The following is a 17000-nucleotide window of genomic DNA, read 5'->3' as shown; positions in this document are numbered from 1 at the left end:
TCACATTTGGCAAATTTCACAATGTTCCAAAACTTCTAGTATCAGTATATTGAACAGGAAAAACAGACGTGGCTTATCTATTAGTACCAATGATCATGTTTATTTGTGCAAAATGGACCAGAAAGTATTAAACAAATGTCCATTATTTATGGGGAAAACCCTTTTAAAAAGTTAGTTACCTCAGCTTTGCAGGACATAAGGAATGATATTTTCCTTCAGTTGAACAAACGTGTTTCAAGCTGTGCTCCCCTTGGTAATCACATTCTTCTACCAAAAAAAGGCTGTACTCATTGAGTATAGTAAAATAAGGCTACATTATGAAGTGAGACTCCACAGGAAGAAGCTACAGCATGCTCTGATTAGAAGTGTCCACACAAAAATAGTTTTGCTTAACAATCAATGATTTTCTGATTGTTTTGGAAAAAAAAGAAAAAAAAAATACATTCACATGTGGTGGCACCTACATCTCAATAGTAGTTTTGTGTTTGTTTGTGTGAAATAAATTAATGAATTTGAGTCCCATTCTGTAAACCTTCTTTGTATTTTTCTTAAACTCTGTTGCTGACAAGTGAGAAATATAATGCCTTATATTTGTTTCGGTGTGTAATTCAGAATATCAGTCTCCACATTTCTTTGCCATAAAACTGTGTTATCATCTTAATTCTTAAGATGACTGACCTATTTTTTTTCATCTTCCCCCTCATACAAAGTTTCTGCTGCAGCAAAAATTGGATTAAATAAAGTTGCTTCTAAAAGATCTGTGTTAAGTGATGTAGTAATAAATTTTACAGGATTACAGAAGTGCCCAATCCCACCCGTCTGCTTTGATCCACTATGTCATCAGCATGGTGGAAATGACCATTCTCAGCATCTCAAATATGGCACCTATGACGTCACTACAAACACAACAACAAACAAACACAAAAATACAACAATAACATCACCACCAACAAATTCTGGCACTACACACTAGGTTGGCCACCAAAAAAAAAAACCCTCACGAACCACACACAACCTACCAACCCCAACGCCCCCCCCCCCCCTCAAAAAAACAAAAATCTGCCAACAAATAAAAACCACAAAATAAACAAAACTCAATCACACATTACAACTCAAAAACAACTGCAACAAAAAAGATCCTTGGCAACATAATTATAACCCCCCCCCCTCAAATCCACAACCATTAGCCCCCCCCCTTTCACATACCAAACACCCTCAACTAACCACCCTTGGTATGTACATCTTACTCACTGCCCTAAAAAAAATGCGAAAAATACAATAATCCCAGGGATGCTCTGCCGCTAGCAATACTCATCTAAATGAGATTGCATGTTAGAAGAGTGCCTCTTTCCCTTCCCTATGACAGATTTAACAGCGCCTCCCCCCCCCCCCCCAATTGTATTAGTACAGACTCCAGTTTTTTAAATTTTTAACCTATAAACTATGGTTTATAACTAAATGATCATAGCCCCTCTTCCCCAAACGCCTGTATGACGAAAAGGCATCTGACACTACAGTACTCCCCTCCTCTACATACTCTTCAATTAACCCCTCTTAGAAAGCTCCTCCAAAATACTGAAAACACAATCAGCAGCATACACCCTCCCCCCCCTCCCAAAATAGCAGCCCCCCCACAACTATAATCCAACCGGAGACTTACCACTCCCATACTTCCTCTTCCCAAGCTGTGATTCGTCTATCTCAAGCACCACCCCAGTCCACCCAACTTACCCCTATACTTCGCATACTCAGAACACACTTCCCTACAAAAAGAAAACCAATCTAACACCGTCCTCTCACTCACTCCAGCCTCATGTGCACAAAAACTGATAGAGGAGTGATAACAAAAATAGTAAGTTATCAAAACAATCTCTCTCATGGCCAACCTAGATTCCTTGAACCAGGTACCACATCTAATGGAGTGCCAAAGGTTGTCCTTTTGATACTGCCACATGTACCCGTGCCTGGTCCGAGACGCCTGAACTCTCGCCAACCTCATATTTGCTCTGCAGACACTATATTTGACAATCTCTGCTATCAATCCAAACATCTGGAGAAACTTTATCAATGACATCATGTCCTCCCCAATCTCTGAATCTCGCACTATTGAACTTCATGGTCATATCCATACCTAACAAAAGAAGCCACACAATAAATTAAATGGCTTACCACACCACAAACAGCAAACCAATAACACCTACCAAAAGAGAGAGAGAGAGAGAGAGAGAGAGAGAGAGAGAGAGAGATAACTCACTGGAACCAATTTCAATCCTTCAGTGACAGACACTGCCAACAACTCTGCTTTACCAACACCAAAGCTCGAATGAAACCCATTACACCACGTAACACTAGGACCATACACATACACACCACCAGAGGGCACCATCAACCACAACAAGATGACATCTACAAACACAAACAACTCATAAACTAAGCTCTGTGCCGTAACACAACAGGACAATATCTACAAACACAATCAACTCATAAACTAATGTCCATGACATAATGACGTCACACACCATAACACCCTTACGTTGCGGGTCAAAGCAGATGGATGGGATCAGACACCTCCGTTGACCCAGGTTTTGAGTAATTGCTGTTTTTCTGCCATAAATCAAGTGCTTGTATTACTACCATCAGTACTTTCATTTTTCTTTTGCGTTGAATGCTGATTTTAGAATTCTGTCCAACTACTTGGCACTACGTGAGGAAGTGAAAATGTGTCATCAGAAATGGACTCTCCCCTGACTCAACCAGAAAAAGCTGCAACCTTAGCCCACATAATATAGCCTACTGCACACCCTACGGAAGTTACGAAACTGATAATGCTAAAAAAAGACTGTTTGTCTTATTCTTCCCAGAGAGTAGTTATTCTATAAGAAATATACAATAATATTAAAACAAACACAGTGATATTAATCTTGATTAATGTCTGTATAAAGTGTTTAGCATGTATATTACTTTCCATGCAAATGATGACTTTTTTTTCGAGGGGGGGTGTGTGTGTTGGACATGGGTGTTGGTATACTTTCACTCTACTGTAAATGACTCCTCTGGGGCAGGGAACTTTAACTTAATAGAGTGTTTGGGCATGTGTAGTAAATAGTGTCTATTCACCAGAAGTGAGCAGCAAGATAACCACACATTATGCAGAATGCTTTTTAAGGCCCTTGGAATTCTTACTTCCCAACACTTGTACTCAATAGTTTTTCTTCTTGACAACAAAAAGAAGTTTCAGCTGAACTGTAATGTACTTAACACAATACAAGGCAATAAAACTAATTTTCTTGCCCAATGTTCCCAGAGAAGTAATGGATTCTGCTGCAGAGGTATGGTATTCAGCAGGTTTCCATCTAACATAAAGCAACAAAATGTGCATTTTTACTAATTCAAAAGAAAACACTCTTTTTATTACTTGAAGATCGACATTCAATAATTACAAAGTTCTGTTGTTACTTGGTAGGTACGAATGTGTTTGTAAAGCTATATCTTGAATAGTAATCCAGTGCAAGCAAGACTCAGTTTTTGCAGATATAAGTAACTATTTTGCTTCAAAAATTCAGATGTAATCACGTTAGCATTAAGCTAACAGTGAGAGGCAAACAGCAAATATTCAGTGTAAGTGTGGATGCAACAACTTTTTTCAAAGCAGCAACTTTGTTTCTACTTTAATTAACTGGATGCTGCAGGTATGAATATAACTACAGAGTATAGAGATAGGTACATTAATGTTAATACAGCTTATCTACAATTTTCTTGTTGTTACTGTAGATATTCACTCATTCCGTATCCCTGAGGGTTCTCGATCTATGGAGTAGTTTTGTTACAGATCAAATTTTGTGCAGCATAATTAATGACCTCCATATATGCCCAGAGAAGTCTTCTTTTGACCCTACAGGCTTCGCAAATGCATGAAAACCTCAGTTTTGAAAGAGAACTATTTCAAAATTCTTGTGCAGATATTTCCATGAGTTGAAAGTTATGATGGATGTTTTGGTCCCTTGATGTAAAACTTGATGAATGACTAAGATTTTAATAGACATATCGTTCATTAGGTTAGTGTTTTTTAACGTTCCGTCGACAACGAGGTCATTAGAGACGGAGCGCAAGCTCGGGGTTAGGGAAGGATGGGGAAGGAAATCGGCCGTGCCTTTTCAAAGGAACCATCCCGGCATTTGCCTGAAACGATTTAGGGAAATCACGGAAAACCTAAATCAGGATGGCTGGAGACGGGATTGAACCGTCGTCCTCCCGAATGCGAGTCCAGTGTGCTAACCACTGCGCCACCTCGCTCGGTCATATCGTTCATATCTAGCTCACTACACAAGTATAATCAATGTTTTGTAACAGACTATGCTAGCTATCTTGATATTGTCTTGGTACCTGTACTGGATTAAGCAAAAGTCGGAAAATATGTGCGCTTACGTTGTGTGAATATCTGACATTTTGCACATAAACGAATTTCCTTTCTGACAAAAGCATATTACAACATTTCACTTATATTCTTGTGTAATCATTAGAAAACTAATAACTTACTGCATGCAAGATTGTTATTTTGACTTCCAGTCTTGTGGAAACAATGGACTACAAGAATTCACAGTGGGGGGGGGACCAAATTCACTAAACAACAATCAAGCAGTAGAAAATCCAGGATGGAATGTAGCAATATTATGAGAAGAGAGAGAGAGAGAGAGAGAGAGAGAGACGAGAGAGAGAGAGAGAGAGACACACACACACACACACACACACACACACACACACACACACACACACACACAAAAAACTGTCAATACATTCCAACTTGACCGCATGTAACAACCATAACCATTGCTTTATTATCAGAAACTAGTTTAACTGCACTGCTACATGTGTAACAGTTGTACCACAGTTCATTGAATTGTCAAAATCAGTGCTTGGTTTCAGCTATAAATGAGAAATACTGTAACTGTCAACCCGACTTCACACGGAGCATAATGACAAGAACTTGGCTTTCTTCCCTGAGTTATGTGACTTCAGACCGATGACCTCGCTGTCTAGTCTCCTTCCCCAAAACAACCCCCCATCATGTGACTTCGATGTTCGTTTCAGGCCTTAACACAGCAGAGAGATGGACATGTGCAGTCTATGTTGTACATGGTCTATGCTTAAGACCCTAAACAAGAGAATACAGAGATGACAGATGAATGCAACTGCGGAAGGGGAAACAAAACAAAAAAAAAAAAAAAATTAGAAAAGGCCTGGTTTGCCTGGAGAGTGAAATATGGAGGCTGTGGGGGAAAAACGTAAAATAGAGGAGGGTTGGGTAGCTTGGAAAGTGAAATGTTGAGGAAAACTGGGTGTCAAATGCTCTTCAAGACATGGAAAAAACACAAAAGGCAAAATAGAATATACTGGCAAACGCCCAAAAAATGAGATTGACAATAACTTCAAAATTGAAGACCAGGAAGTGCTAAATGAGAAATGCATTGGTGTAGGAGCAGGCATGACAGAGAATGGCAGTTCTATGTATAGGAAAATTATTTAAACTTTATAGAAAACAGAACCAGCAGCATAAATATCAAGAGCTCAGATGGCAACCCAGTACTAAGCACAGAAAGAGACACTGAAATGTGGAAGGAATTAGCAGAGGGACTTCACTTGAAGACAATAATGCAGAAAGGGTATAAGACATGAGGAAGATGAAATGCAAGATGTGATACTGGAAGAAGAATTCGACAGAGTAGTGAAAGACTTACGTCTAAACAACATACCTGAAGTACATGGCATTTCCTTAGAATTACTGAGACCCTTGGGAGAACAAATCATGAAAAAACCATTCTACATCTATATAGATACTCCATAAGCCACCGTACTGTGCGTGGCGGGGAGTACCCTGTACCACTACTTGCCATTTCCCCTCCTGTTCTACTCGCAAATAGAGCGAGGGAAAAACGACTGTTTGTGTGCCTCCATATGAGCCCTAATTTCTTATAACTTATCTTTGTGATCCTTATGGGCAATGTATGTTGTCAACAGCAGAACTGTACAGCAGTCAGCTTCATATGCCAGTTCTCTAAATTTTCTCAATAACATTTCTCGAAAAGAATGTCCTCTTCCCTCCAGGGATTCCCATTTGACTTACCAAAGCATCTCCATACGCTTTACATGTTGTTCAAACCCACCAGTAACAAATCTAGCCCTGGCTCTGTATTGCTTTGATGTCTTCCTTCAATCTGACCAAAAACTCGCTCAGTATTCAAGAACAGGTCACATCAGTTTCCTTTACAGCTGAACCACTCTTTCCTAAAATTCTCCCAATAAATTGAAGTTGTCCATTTACCTTTCCTATGACAGTTCTCAAATGCTCATTCCACTTCATATCGCTTTGCAATGTTATGCCCAAATATTTAAACAACTTGGACTGTGTCAAGCAGGATACTAGTCATACTGTACCTGAACATTACAGGTTTGATCTTCCTACTCATATGCAGTAACTTACAGTTTTTCCACATTTAGCACTAGCTGCCATTGATTGCACTAACTGGAAATTTTGTCTTGTTTCTTCCTACAGTCACTCAACTGTGACAATTACCAGACACAACAGCATCATTAGCAAACAACTGCAGATTGCTGCCCACCCTGTCAGCCATATCATTTATGTATATACAGAACAACAGAGGTCCTATCACATTTCCATGGAGCACTCCTGATGATACCCTGGTCTCTCATGAACACTCACTGTCAAGGACCACATATGGGTTCCTATTATTTAAGAAGTCTTTGAGCCACTCACATATCTGTGAAACTTATTCCATATGCTCATACCTTCATTAACAGCCAGGAATGTGGCACCTTGTCAGTGCTTTCTGGAATATGGAATCTGCCTATTGCCCGTCATCCACAGTCCTCAGTATATCATGTGAGAAGAGGGCAAGCCGAGTTTCAAATGAGTGATGCTTTCTAAAACCTTGCTGATTCATGCACATGAGCCTCTCAATGTCAAGAAAGTTTATTACATTTGAACTGAGAATACATATATTCCAGTCTGTCATATGGTCAAATGACAGTATATTTGTACAGCTCTCCTGTGTGAGTGATTTCTTGAACATGAAATTTAAAGCTTCAGCTGTCGTTTTGCTATCCTCAACTCCCACACCAGACTGGTCCACAAGAAACTGAATGGAAGCCTTATCCCACAGACACATGAATTTCTACTCACCTTCACTCGTCATCATTTCTGTGTTCCCTTTTGAACCGAGAGTGCAACAGCCTCCACTTTCTCAGCATCCACCGAATTTCGTTATTAAACCATGGTGCATCTTTTCCATCCTTTATCCACTTACTAGGCCTGTAACTCTCCAGACCATGATTTACAATCTGCTTAAACTTTGCACACAATTATTCTACATTCATCTTACTGGAAGTAAGTGATCCCAGTTCACTGTCTAACTGAAATGTAAATAACTGCTTATCTGCTCTATCTAGCAGAAACACTATCCTAGCCTTCTCAACTAATTTATGAACTTTCATAATCTTAGTTGCTTGTAATGACATCATGACCAGTTCCCCATTTTTATACCGACGTTGTCGATAAGATCCAGCCTATTTCTAACTACAAGGTCTATGGTATTTCCATTGTGTGTTGGCTGCCTACCTAGCTGCTGAAGACAATTTTCAAAAACGTGTTCCAAAATATTTTGCATCACTGTCTGTCTGTACCTCTCGCATTGAACCATAGACATTCCAGTCTATACTCAGCAGGTTAAATTCATTTCCAACCAGTATTGTATGGCCTCGGTATTTATGTGCTATTGACCGTACACTTAATTTGAATGGCTCTAGGACTTCACAGTAGAATCAGGTGGCCAGTGAAATCATCCAATAATTAATGTGGTTTCACTTACACCTGTTATGCATGACCAGATGACTTCACTGTCACACTCAACTCTTCCTCAATAGAGACTATTTTTGTCAAACACAATGAACACCCCCTCTCCAATGGCTTCTAATCTGTCTTTCTGATATACGTTCCATGACTTGCTAAATATCTCAGAGCTTTCCACTTTGGGTTTCAGCTAGCTCTCAGACCCAAGAATAATGTGAGCATGAGAACTTACCTGTATGGCAGTAAATTCAGGAACTTTATTATGAATACTTTGGCAGTTTACTTATAAAATTGTGACAGTCAAAATGTCTTTATCTGAAACACTGTTTGACTTCAATTGCTACCTATCGACTGGTGAGTGCTCATCAGAGCACCGCAAACTATTGCCTATTCCACCTGGCAAGCGAGATCTATGAGTCAAGTGAGATACTCTCAGGCTGGAAGAAAAAAAATGTAAGAATCCTAATTTCAGATGAGGCAGATTTCAACAGCTGCACTACGGAAAACATCACTTCAATATACCATTGGTGCAAAATAGTAACACCAATTATCTCCAAAAAGATTGAACAACTAGTTGATGTGGGAGAGAAACTTTGGGTTCTGGAGCAATATAGGAAAATGTAAAGTAGTAATAACCCTAAGACTTACATTTGAAGACTGGGTGATGAAAGATAAATTCACAGTATTTGTAGATTTAGAACAAGTTGACAACACTGAATGGAGGGAGCTGTATGAAATTGCAAAGTTCCAGGGAAAAAATGAGATGAATAAGCTGCTTACTATCTACAACTTGTAATGAAAGTGGACAGCATCCACAGGAGTCAAAGGATATGGAACAGAAGCAATAAATTGGAAGAGAATGAGTATGGGTAGTAACTTCTAACCCACATTATTTGATCTGTGCATTCCTGCCAGACTACCGAAGTTAAACACTGTGGGGCTTGGCTTGTGCTTGGGTGTCCATCTGGGTCAGCCAAGTGCTGTTGGCAAATGGTGTGCATTCAGCTCCTGAGAAGTAGCAGCTCTGGTCACGGAAAACTGATAACAGCCAAGAGAGTGCTGTGCTAACCACATGCACCTCCATAATCACACCAGGGGACACCTACTAGCTGAGGATGACACAGCAGTTGGTTGGCATCATTGGGCCATTTGAAGCCTGTTTGAATGAAGAGGAGTCTACCGTGATGAATATGTCATCTTTGTTTCCCATAAGTCTATCCTTCTGGTATACACACGACTTATTCGAAAATTCTCCATCCTGTCAATTTTGGTTTTTTAACCACTTTTCTGTATCTGATGTTATGTGGGTTCCACTAGCTTTTACTATGGCTTCAACTCTAGGACTCTGCTGTAAATGTTTTAGCAGTTGATTACTGTCTTTTTAATCATTTCATCTGTGGATACGATATCTTTGGATCTTACATGAATATTTTAGGGTCTCCTATGACTCGAGAGTCGTCTAACCAGAAAAATCCTTGTGTGCAGTCCACATAGAGTTATCTATCTGGGTTGCTGCCTCTGTTGTGTGCTACACACCTTACCTATTTAGGAGGAGCCTACAGTTCCCAACCCTTTGGCTTAAGTCCAGTAAGTCTCTGCCTAGGTTTGTCACACTATCTTCAAAATCTCTAGCTTAAGCCTTCTCCTCAGCTAAGAACCATCAGACAGAGGGGGGCGGGGGGGGGGGGGGAGGGAGCGGGGGGGGGGGGGAAGCGGGTGGGTGGGTGGGCACAAGTAGTTTCATGAACAAAGATGCAGGTTATGAACTTTATTGAAACTCACAAACAAGTCTGGCCTTCTCCATCTTATCTGGCAGTCACCAAAATGAAAATTTAACCTTGGAGCCCAGACAAGAGGCATGATTTGCTGCAATATGCATCACACTCTGCAAGTGGTTGCATCCTGATCCCCAATGATATCAACAAATGTAACATGGTAAGAATGCAACTAACAAATCTGCTAAATCAAGTTTAGCCTACATAGCCTATTTCCCTTGAGGTGGTTTTTCAGTATAAAAGCTCACTATCTTCTTTAGCAATAAATATGCTCTGAAAATGGTGTATTGAGTAAAATGATTTTTTGTATTTTCTCTCTTGTCTCATAATCAGTGGAAAAGTCCATGTTCCAAATACAGTAAATAGCTTTGACATGATGTGAAAACTAGCAACCAAAAATTGCAAGTAACAAACTACACTGGAGAAGATTGTGACATGAACAATAGAAAGTGCTGTTCAGTAAAAATAAATGGGAGCCCACTGGTGGTGGTGTAACATCACCCACACATGTATGGGTGAAGATAAATTTTAAAACAAATGCTTTTTGTTCATCACAGGATATTCCTAGCATATATGAAATTTACAGAACTGCGCTAATACAAGATACCTTATTTTAACTAGCTTATAAAGTTCCACTTCATGGGATATCAGTAGGGGTTCCCTACAAACATTCTCCAATTTAATGTACTGGTAGTATGATATTGTGTTCAGCAATTTTATTCCAATAATAAAATACATTAAATTTTATATGCATCACATTTTGCATACAACACTTCTTAAAAAAGGGGAAAGCTTAGGAAATTATTGCTCATTTAGTGACTACAATGCAAACATACATGATCACGTAAGATATTATATTCTGGGGCAAATCTCCAGCTGCCCTTAGCACTTGGAGAATCCAGAAGAGAGCCACGAGGATCATCGAAGGAAGCAAAACTAGAGTCTGAGGAAAAACCTATTTTCAGAAAACTGAAGCCCCAAACACTGCCTTGATTACATATTTTCGAGACCATAAAAAAATCATTAAAAAACCACACAGTGCTAACAGAATGTAGAACAAAGAAAAACGGTAAAAATAGCAAACAATAAGCTAGAATAAATTCAAACCTGAAAGTTTTTGTGCTAATACACACCTCTGTCTAACGAGAGCCTAAAACATTGGCCTTCACCGATTCAATATGTCACCCACAAATGCGATATAAAATCTACTGAAGACAATACAGAATTTTGTAAGGACATTAAGTCACTGGTCAGTGTTTGCACTCTAAAACAAATTGCAAAACAAATAACCTAATCGGCGAAGTAATTCTTATATAAACCAGTTTCAATATATTGTAAACCATTACTTATCAAATATAAATATTAGCAAAATTTGACCGACATGTGTAGCGCACTGTGTAATATCACATTGACTAAATAAATAAATATAGACATGCACCCGTATTGTTACGATAAAACTAACCATTTCCAGCGAGACTGCTCCGAGGTTCAGTTCGGATTATTTCTTTCATAAATGTTAAGCGACAACTAGATTACAAATCCGACTTAAAAGCGAGTTTGTTTGTAAACTGAAGATCGAACAGTAGATGTACGGCTTGTACGCTGTTGATTGCAATTAATCGATTAGTCGATAAATCAAATGTCAAGTTAATCGACTCAGGATAGAGCGATTTTTCTTTCACGTCTGTGGCACCTTCTGTCATCGTCCAGCGCCGTGACATGCGCGGGTGTTTGCAAGTACGAGGGCAGTTCAATAAGTAATGCAACACATTTTATTTCTGAAACAGGGGTTGTTTTATTCAGCATTGAAATACACCAGGTTATTCCCCAATCTTTTAGCTACACAACACAATTTTTCAACGTAATCTCCATTCAATGCTACGGCCTTACGCCACCTTGAAATGAGGGCCCGTATGCCTGCACGGTACCATTCCACTGGTCGATGTCGGAGCCAACGTCGTACTGCATCAATAACTTCTTCATCATCCGCGTAGTGCCTCCCACGGATTGCGTCCTTCATTGGGCCAAACATATGGAAATCCGACGGTGCGAGATCGGGGCTGTAGGGTGCATGAGGCAGAACAGTCCACTGAAGTTTTGTGAGCTCCTCTCGGGTGCGAAGACTTGTGTGAGGTCTTGCGTTGTCATGAAGAAGGAGAAGTTCGTTCAGATTTTTGTGCCTACGAACACGCTGAAGTCGTTTCTTCAATTTCTGAAGAGTAGCACAATACACTTCAGAGTTGATCGTTTGACCATGGGGAAGGACATCGAACAGAATAACCCCTTCAGCGTCCCAGAAGACTGTAACCATGACTTTACCGGCTGAGGGTACGGCTTTAAACTTTTTCTTGGCAGGGGAGTGGGTGTGGCGCCACTCCATTGATTGCTGTTTTGTTTCAGGTTCGAAGTGATGAACCCATGTTTCATCGCCTGTAACAATCTTTGACAAGAAATTGTCACCCTCAGCCACATGACGAGCAAGCAATTCCGCAAAGAGGGTTCTCCTTTGCTCTTTATGGTGTTCGGTTAGACAACGAGGGACCCAGCGGGAACAAACCTTTGAATATCCCAACTGGTGAACAATTGTGACAGCACTACCAACAGAGATGTCAAGTTGAGCACTGAGTTGTTTGATGGTGATCCGTCGATCATCTCGAACGAGTGTGTTCGCACGCTCCGCCATTGCAAGAGTCACAGCTGTGCACAGCCGGCCCGCACGCGGGTGATCAGACAGTCTTGCTTGACCTTGCGGCGATGATGACACACGCTTTGCCCAACGACTCACCGTAATTTTGTCCACTGCCAGATCGCCGTAGATTCTGCAAACGCCTATGAATATCTGAGATGCCCTGGTTTTCCGACAAAAGAAACTCGATCACTGCCCGTTGTTTGCAACGCACATCCGTTACAGACGCCATTTTAACAGCTCCGTACAGCGCTGCCACCTGTCGGAAGTCAGTGAAACTATACGAGACGAAGCGGAAATGTTTGAAAATATTCCACAAGAAATTTCCGGTTTTTTCAACCAAAATTGGCCGAGAAAAAAAATGTGTTGCATTACTTATTGAACTGCCCTCTTACAGTGCCGCAAAACTTCCCCGCTGAACGCCAGAGACGCTATACACAAGCGACATTTGTCCTGTGATTTGGTCTTTGATTGTAGTTTTCTGTTCCACGTTCGACTCCTTGACGTAAAGCGTGAATGCACGTGTTAGATAGGGCATAGTTTACCGTACTGAACTTTCATCACGCCATCGCACGAGTTATTGATTGCAGTGTATTATTGTCTGTTCTGCCCGCAGGGCTTCGTTAATAAATTGTTACATCAAGCTGAGTCAAGTATACTTCCCTTATTCAGTCTACAAGCATACGCAGATGCTAAACGGTCGATCGCGGTAATTCAAACTGGTACTGACAAGGTGGTGACCCCGACGTGATCTCCTGCGTGCACGCTAATTTACGAGGTTTCCTTGCAAGAAATTGAGATGGCGAATCCGCCAGAGCCGACAAATACTTCTGTGGCGCGTCTAGCGATGCGACCATCACCTGGTCGCACAATCCATCCCTGTGGTTTGTGCAAGTCGAAGCAAATTTTTGCTACGCAGGTATCACGGTCAACACCACGTAATTCGCGCTGGTGGTCAGCCAACTAGATCATCAGTGCGCCGCTGAGGTTCGAGACATCATAGTTAGCCCGCCGGGAACGAATAGCTACGGCCGATTGAAAGCAGAATTAATTCGGCGCGTATCCGCTTCGCAAGAAGAACGAATCCGGCAGGTGCTTACCTAAGAGGACATCGGCGATAAGAAACCTTCACAGTATCTAAGTCATCTGCGGGATTAAGTAGACGCAGGTACAGTCCTGGACGGCTTACTGCGCACGATCTGGAGCAGCCGGTTACCGCCACCACTGAAGGCAACGCGTCTGTAGATGCAGTGGCCGAATTAGCCGATAGGATCCAAGAGACAATGACGCCCTCAATAGTTAGCTCGCCACCGCGGCGTGTGTCTGCGCAGCGTTAACTGTTTCACGAGCGGATTATGATGTTCTCGCCAACAAAGTGGACTTGTTATCACGGCAAATCAGCGAGCTGTTACGCTGCCGTAGCACGGACCACAGGAGCCGACATCGATTCCGTCGTCGCTCACGCAGCCGATCATCGACAGCCTCGTCTACGACAGGGACAGAACAAACAGTCTGTTGTTACCACCGCAAGTTTGGCGAGCAAGCACATAAGTGTACGACGCCCTGCGCCTACGCAAACGGCAGCGGCGATCGGAAGTGAGCGCCTCCTCCGGTTGCTGTCTGACATCCAGGCACCTGTTTGTGAGTGACCGACGTTCCATCTGGAAGTACTTAGTAGACACTGGTTCCGATTTGTCAATCTTTCCTCGAACCATGCTACGCCCGTTTGCCTCACAACTGCTATTAACTCCCGGATTACGACGTACGGCATGATGCGCTTGTAACTCGACCTCAGGTTGCGGCGCGCTTTCTCATGGGACTTAATTGTTGCGGACGTCGCCGAACCAATCATCGGAGCTGACTTCCTCGCCCACTACAACCTGCTGCCTCACATGAGGAACTCTCGCCTGGTCGACAACGGTAGACACAACTTCCGGATTCCATCGAGATGCTGCTGTCCATACTGCCAAGGTAATCCAATTAGTGGATGGGTAGTACACGGAGCTGCAGCGAGGATTTCCAGCCCTGATGCTACCACCCGGGGCACCTAAGGAGGTAAGACATGATACCGTCCATTATATTGAGACATCTGATGGACCCTCTACCTCTTGCAGGCCGCGACGTTTAGCCCCCAGATCGCCTCAAAATAGCAAAGACAGAATTTGAATGTATGTTGCGCGAAGGTGTAATCCGGTCTTCCAGCAGCCCTTGGTCCTCAACATTACATCTAGTGCCAAAGAAGGAAGGTGCATGGAGCCTGTGCGGTGATTATAGAGCCCTGAACGCCGGACAATACCCGATCGGTATCCCGTACCCTCGTTGCGAGATTACAATTACTCATTGAGTGGTTTAGTAGTGTTCACTATGTTAGACTGTGCAAAGGCCTACACACAGATACCTGTAGCCGAATGTAACATTCCAAAGACATCATCACTCCTTTTGGTTTATTCGAGAGTATGTTCATGACTTTTTGATGAGGAATGCCGCACAGACATGGCATCGCTTCATAGATTCTGTGCTGTAGGATTTACCTTTTGCTTTTGCATACCTGGACGACATTTTGGTTTTTTCTTCATCGCCACCATCTAACCGAAGTATTCAAGTGACTGGAACACTACGGAATCGTGCTCAACACCTCAAAATGTGTCTTTAGCCAACCTGAAGTAGACTTTCTCGGACATAGAATTTCTGCAGCAGGATCTTTACCACTACCTGAGAAGGTGGAAGCCATTTCGCGAATTCCGAGGCCCGCTACAGCCAAGAATTACAGCGTTTCCTCGGGATGTTAAATTTTTTCCTCTGCCATTTGCCACACACTGCTGAGCTATAGGAACCTTTAGTCGCAGCGCTAAGTGGTCCGAAAGTCAGTGGACTCACGAAATGACTGTTGCATTTGAAACGGTCAAGAAAAGCATCGCTAACGGAGCCCTGCTGACACATCCAGATCCTACCGCCACGTTAGCACTGGTCAAGCAGCTAGCCAGACTACAGTCGGCGCTGTGTTGCAACAACAATGTAGTGACATGTGGCAGCCACTCGCATTTTTTTCACACAAGTTGACAACCTCACGAAGACTTTGGAGCGTTTACGGCCATTTATGAATCTGTCAAGTACTTCAGACCGCAACTAGAAGCACTAACATATGCATTTCGTCAGGACAACATGAACTGTTCCCCCAGACAACACAACCAGCTCATGTTTATTTCTCACTTTACCACTGATATACGTCATGTGTCTGGGATCGACAGTGTTTGCCCAGAGTCAGCAGCATCGTCAATACGATCGATTACGCCAACCTCGCTGCAGCACAGTAAGATGATGCGGAATTACAAGCGATTCTGTCAAATGGTGAATCAGCGCTGGACCTGCAGCTGGTAGACATTCCTAGAGGCGACATAAAGCTATGTTGTGACATGTCCACATCGGAGCCAAGACCATTCCTGCCTCTGGAATTTCGGAATGACACTTTCCATTCGCTGCACAACTTATGTCACCCAGGCATACGAGCTATGACACACTTAGTAACAACGCGTTACGTGTGGCCTGGAATGCAAATGGACTGCCACGAATGGGCGAGATGCTGCTTGAAATGCCAGCGTAGCAAGATAAATCACTACGTCCACTCACCAATCATGATAGCACGATTCACGCATGTCCACCTTGACATTGTTGGCCCACTGTCATCATCCGATGGTCACTGTTACGCACTTGCGATGATTGATCGCTATACTCAATGGCTGGAAGCTGCACCAGCGGACAATGTTACAGCAGAAACTATCGCTTTCACCTTCATCACGCATTGGGTGTCATGTTTTGGTTGCCTGCTGCACATTACGATGGGCAGGGGACTTCAATTCGAGTCCAATTTGTTTCTAGTGTTGAGAAAATTTTGTGGCACACTTCACCACCGGACGACGAGCTATCACCCTGCCAGAAATGGTTTTTTCCCTTTCCATTCACCTATGGAGTACAGGAAGAATGATAGTCCGAATACCTCTGTGCAGGCTATAATTATTATTGCCTGATCCTCATCAAAGGGTAAGGATGTTGTGATGTATATCAACACTCCCTGCTGTGAGACAATGAAAGTAATAAAGCCACTGATGATGAATAAGAAAATAGAAATAAAGAATCCATGAAGCTTAACTACTAATTCCTTTTTCTTACAGGAGAGGTGAAGTCATTCCAGTAACAAGTACCTGACGTGGAAATAATGCTGTTCAGTGAAAGCTACTGGTTGAGCACCAGTGGCTGTGAGAATGTGTCAGTATGATATTGTATCAGGTGTTTTGCCTGGTAGTAGTAACATTTATCCATGGATGATTTGCTTCGACTGTGTGATGTGTCAGTTCAGCCTTATTCTACAGAAATGTTCACTGTCCATTGGTGATACTGGACGATCATATAATCTCTATATCACATTTTCTGGAACAGTTAAAATATTTAACAAGAGAAAGTGTATACATTTACAGGAGAAGACTTTTAAAAGTTTAATATACGCTAGCTCTGAAATACAGCATGGGCTAGAGTGTCATCTAAGGTGGCAGTCATATAACCACCAATTCTATGAGATATTGTGTAGCAGTCTGCTGTAGGTAGCATGCCAAACTCCCTATTCTTTGGAAGAAACCATAGCGCAACTCTATGATGCTTGCTGTGCATTGATGTAGGTGGA

General features: G+C 42.1%; 1 protein-coding gene across 5 annotated transcripts in view; it reads right to left on the bottom strand.

Moving 5' to 3' along the window:
* The window catches only part of LOC124717077 (zinc finger protein 813-like), a 118713-nt gene extending 107500 nt beyond the window's left edge, over window positions 1-11213 (bottom strand). For 3 of the 5 annotated variants that reach the window (XM_047243761.1, XM_047243766.1, XM_047243765.1), the window contains exon 1: window positions 11102-11213. In XM_047243761.1, coding sequence (XP_047099717.1) covers window positions 11102-11104 — 3 coding nt within the window. In that variant the 5' untranslated portion in view covers window positions 11105-11213. Of the gene's footprint in view, window positions 1-10746; window positions 10818-11101 lie in introns of those variants that run through there. The other 2 variants (XM_047243762.1, XM_047243763.1) reach the window with 2 other exon arrangements.
* Between the last annotated feature and the right edge of the window lie 5787 nt (window positions 11214-17000).

This window comes from Schistocerca piceifrons, chromosome 9 (assembly GCF_021461385.2).
Source record: "Schistocerca piceifrons isolate TAMUIC-IGC-003096 chromosome 9, iqSchPice1.1, whole genome shotgun sequence".
NCBI classification, from domain to species: domain Eukaryota; kingdom Metazoa; phylum Arthropoda; class Insecta; order Orthoptera; family Acrididae; genus Schistocerca; species Schistocerca piceifrons.
Note: the sequence above shows the minus strand (reverse complement) of the source record. Positions and strands in the feature narration are given on the sequence as shown.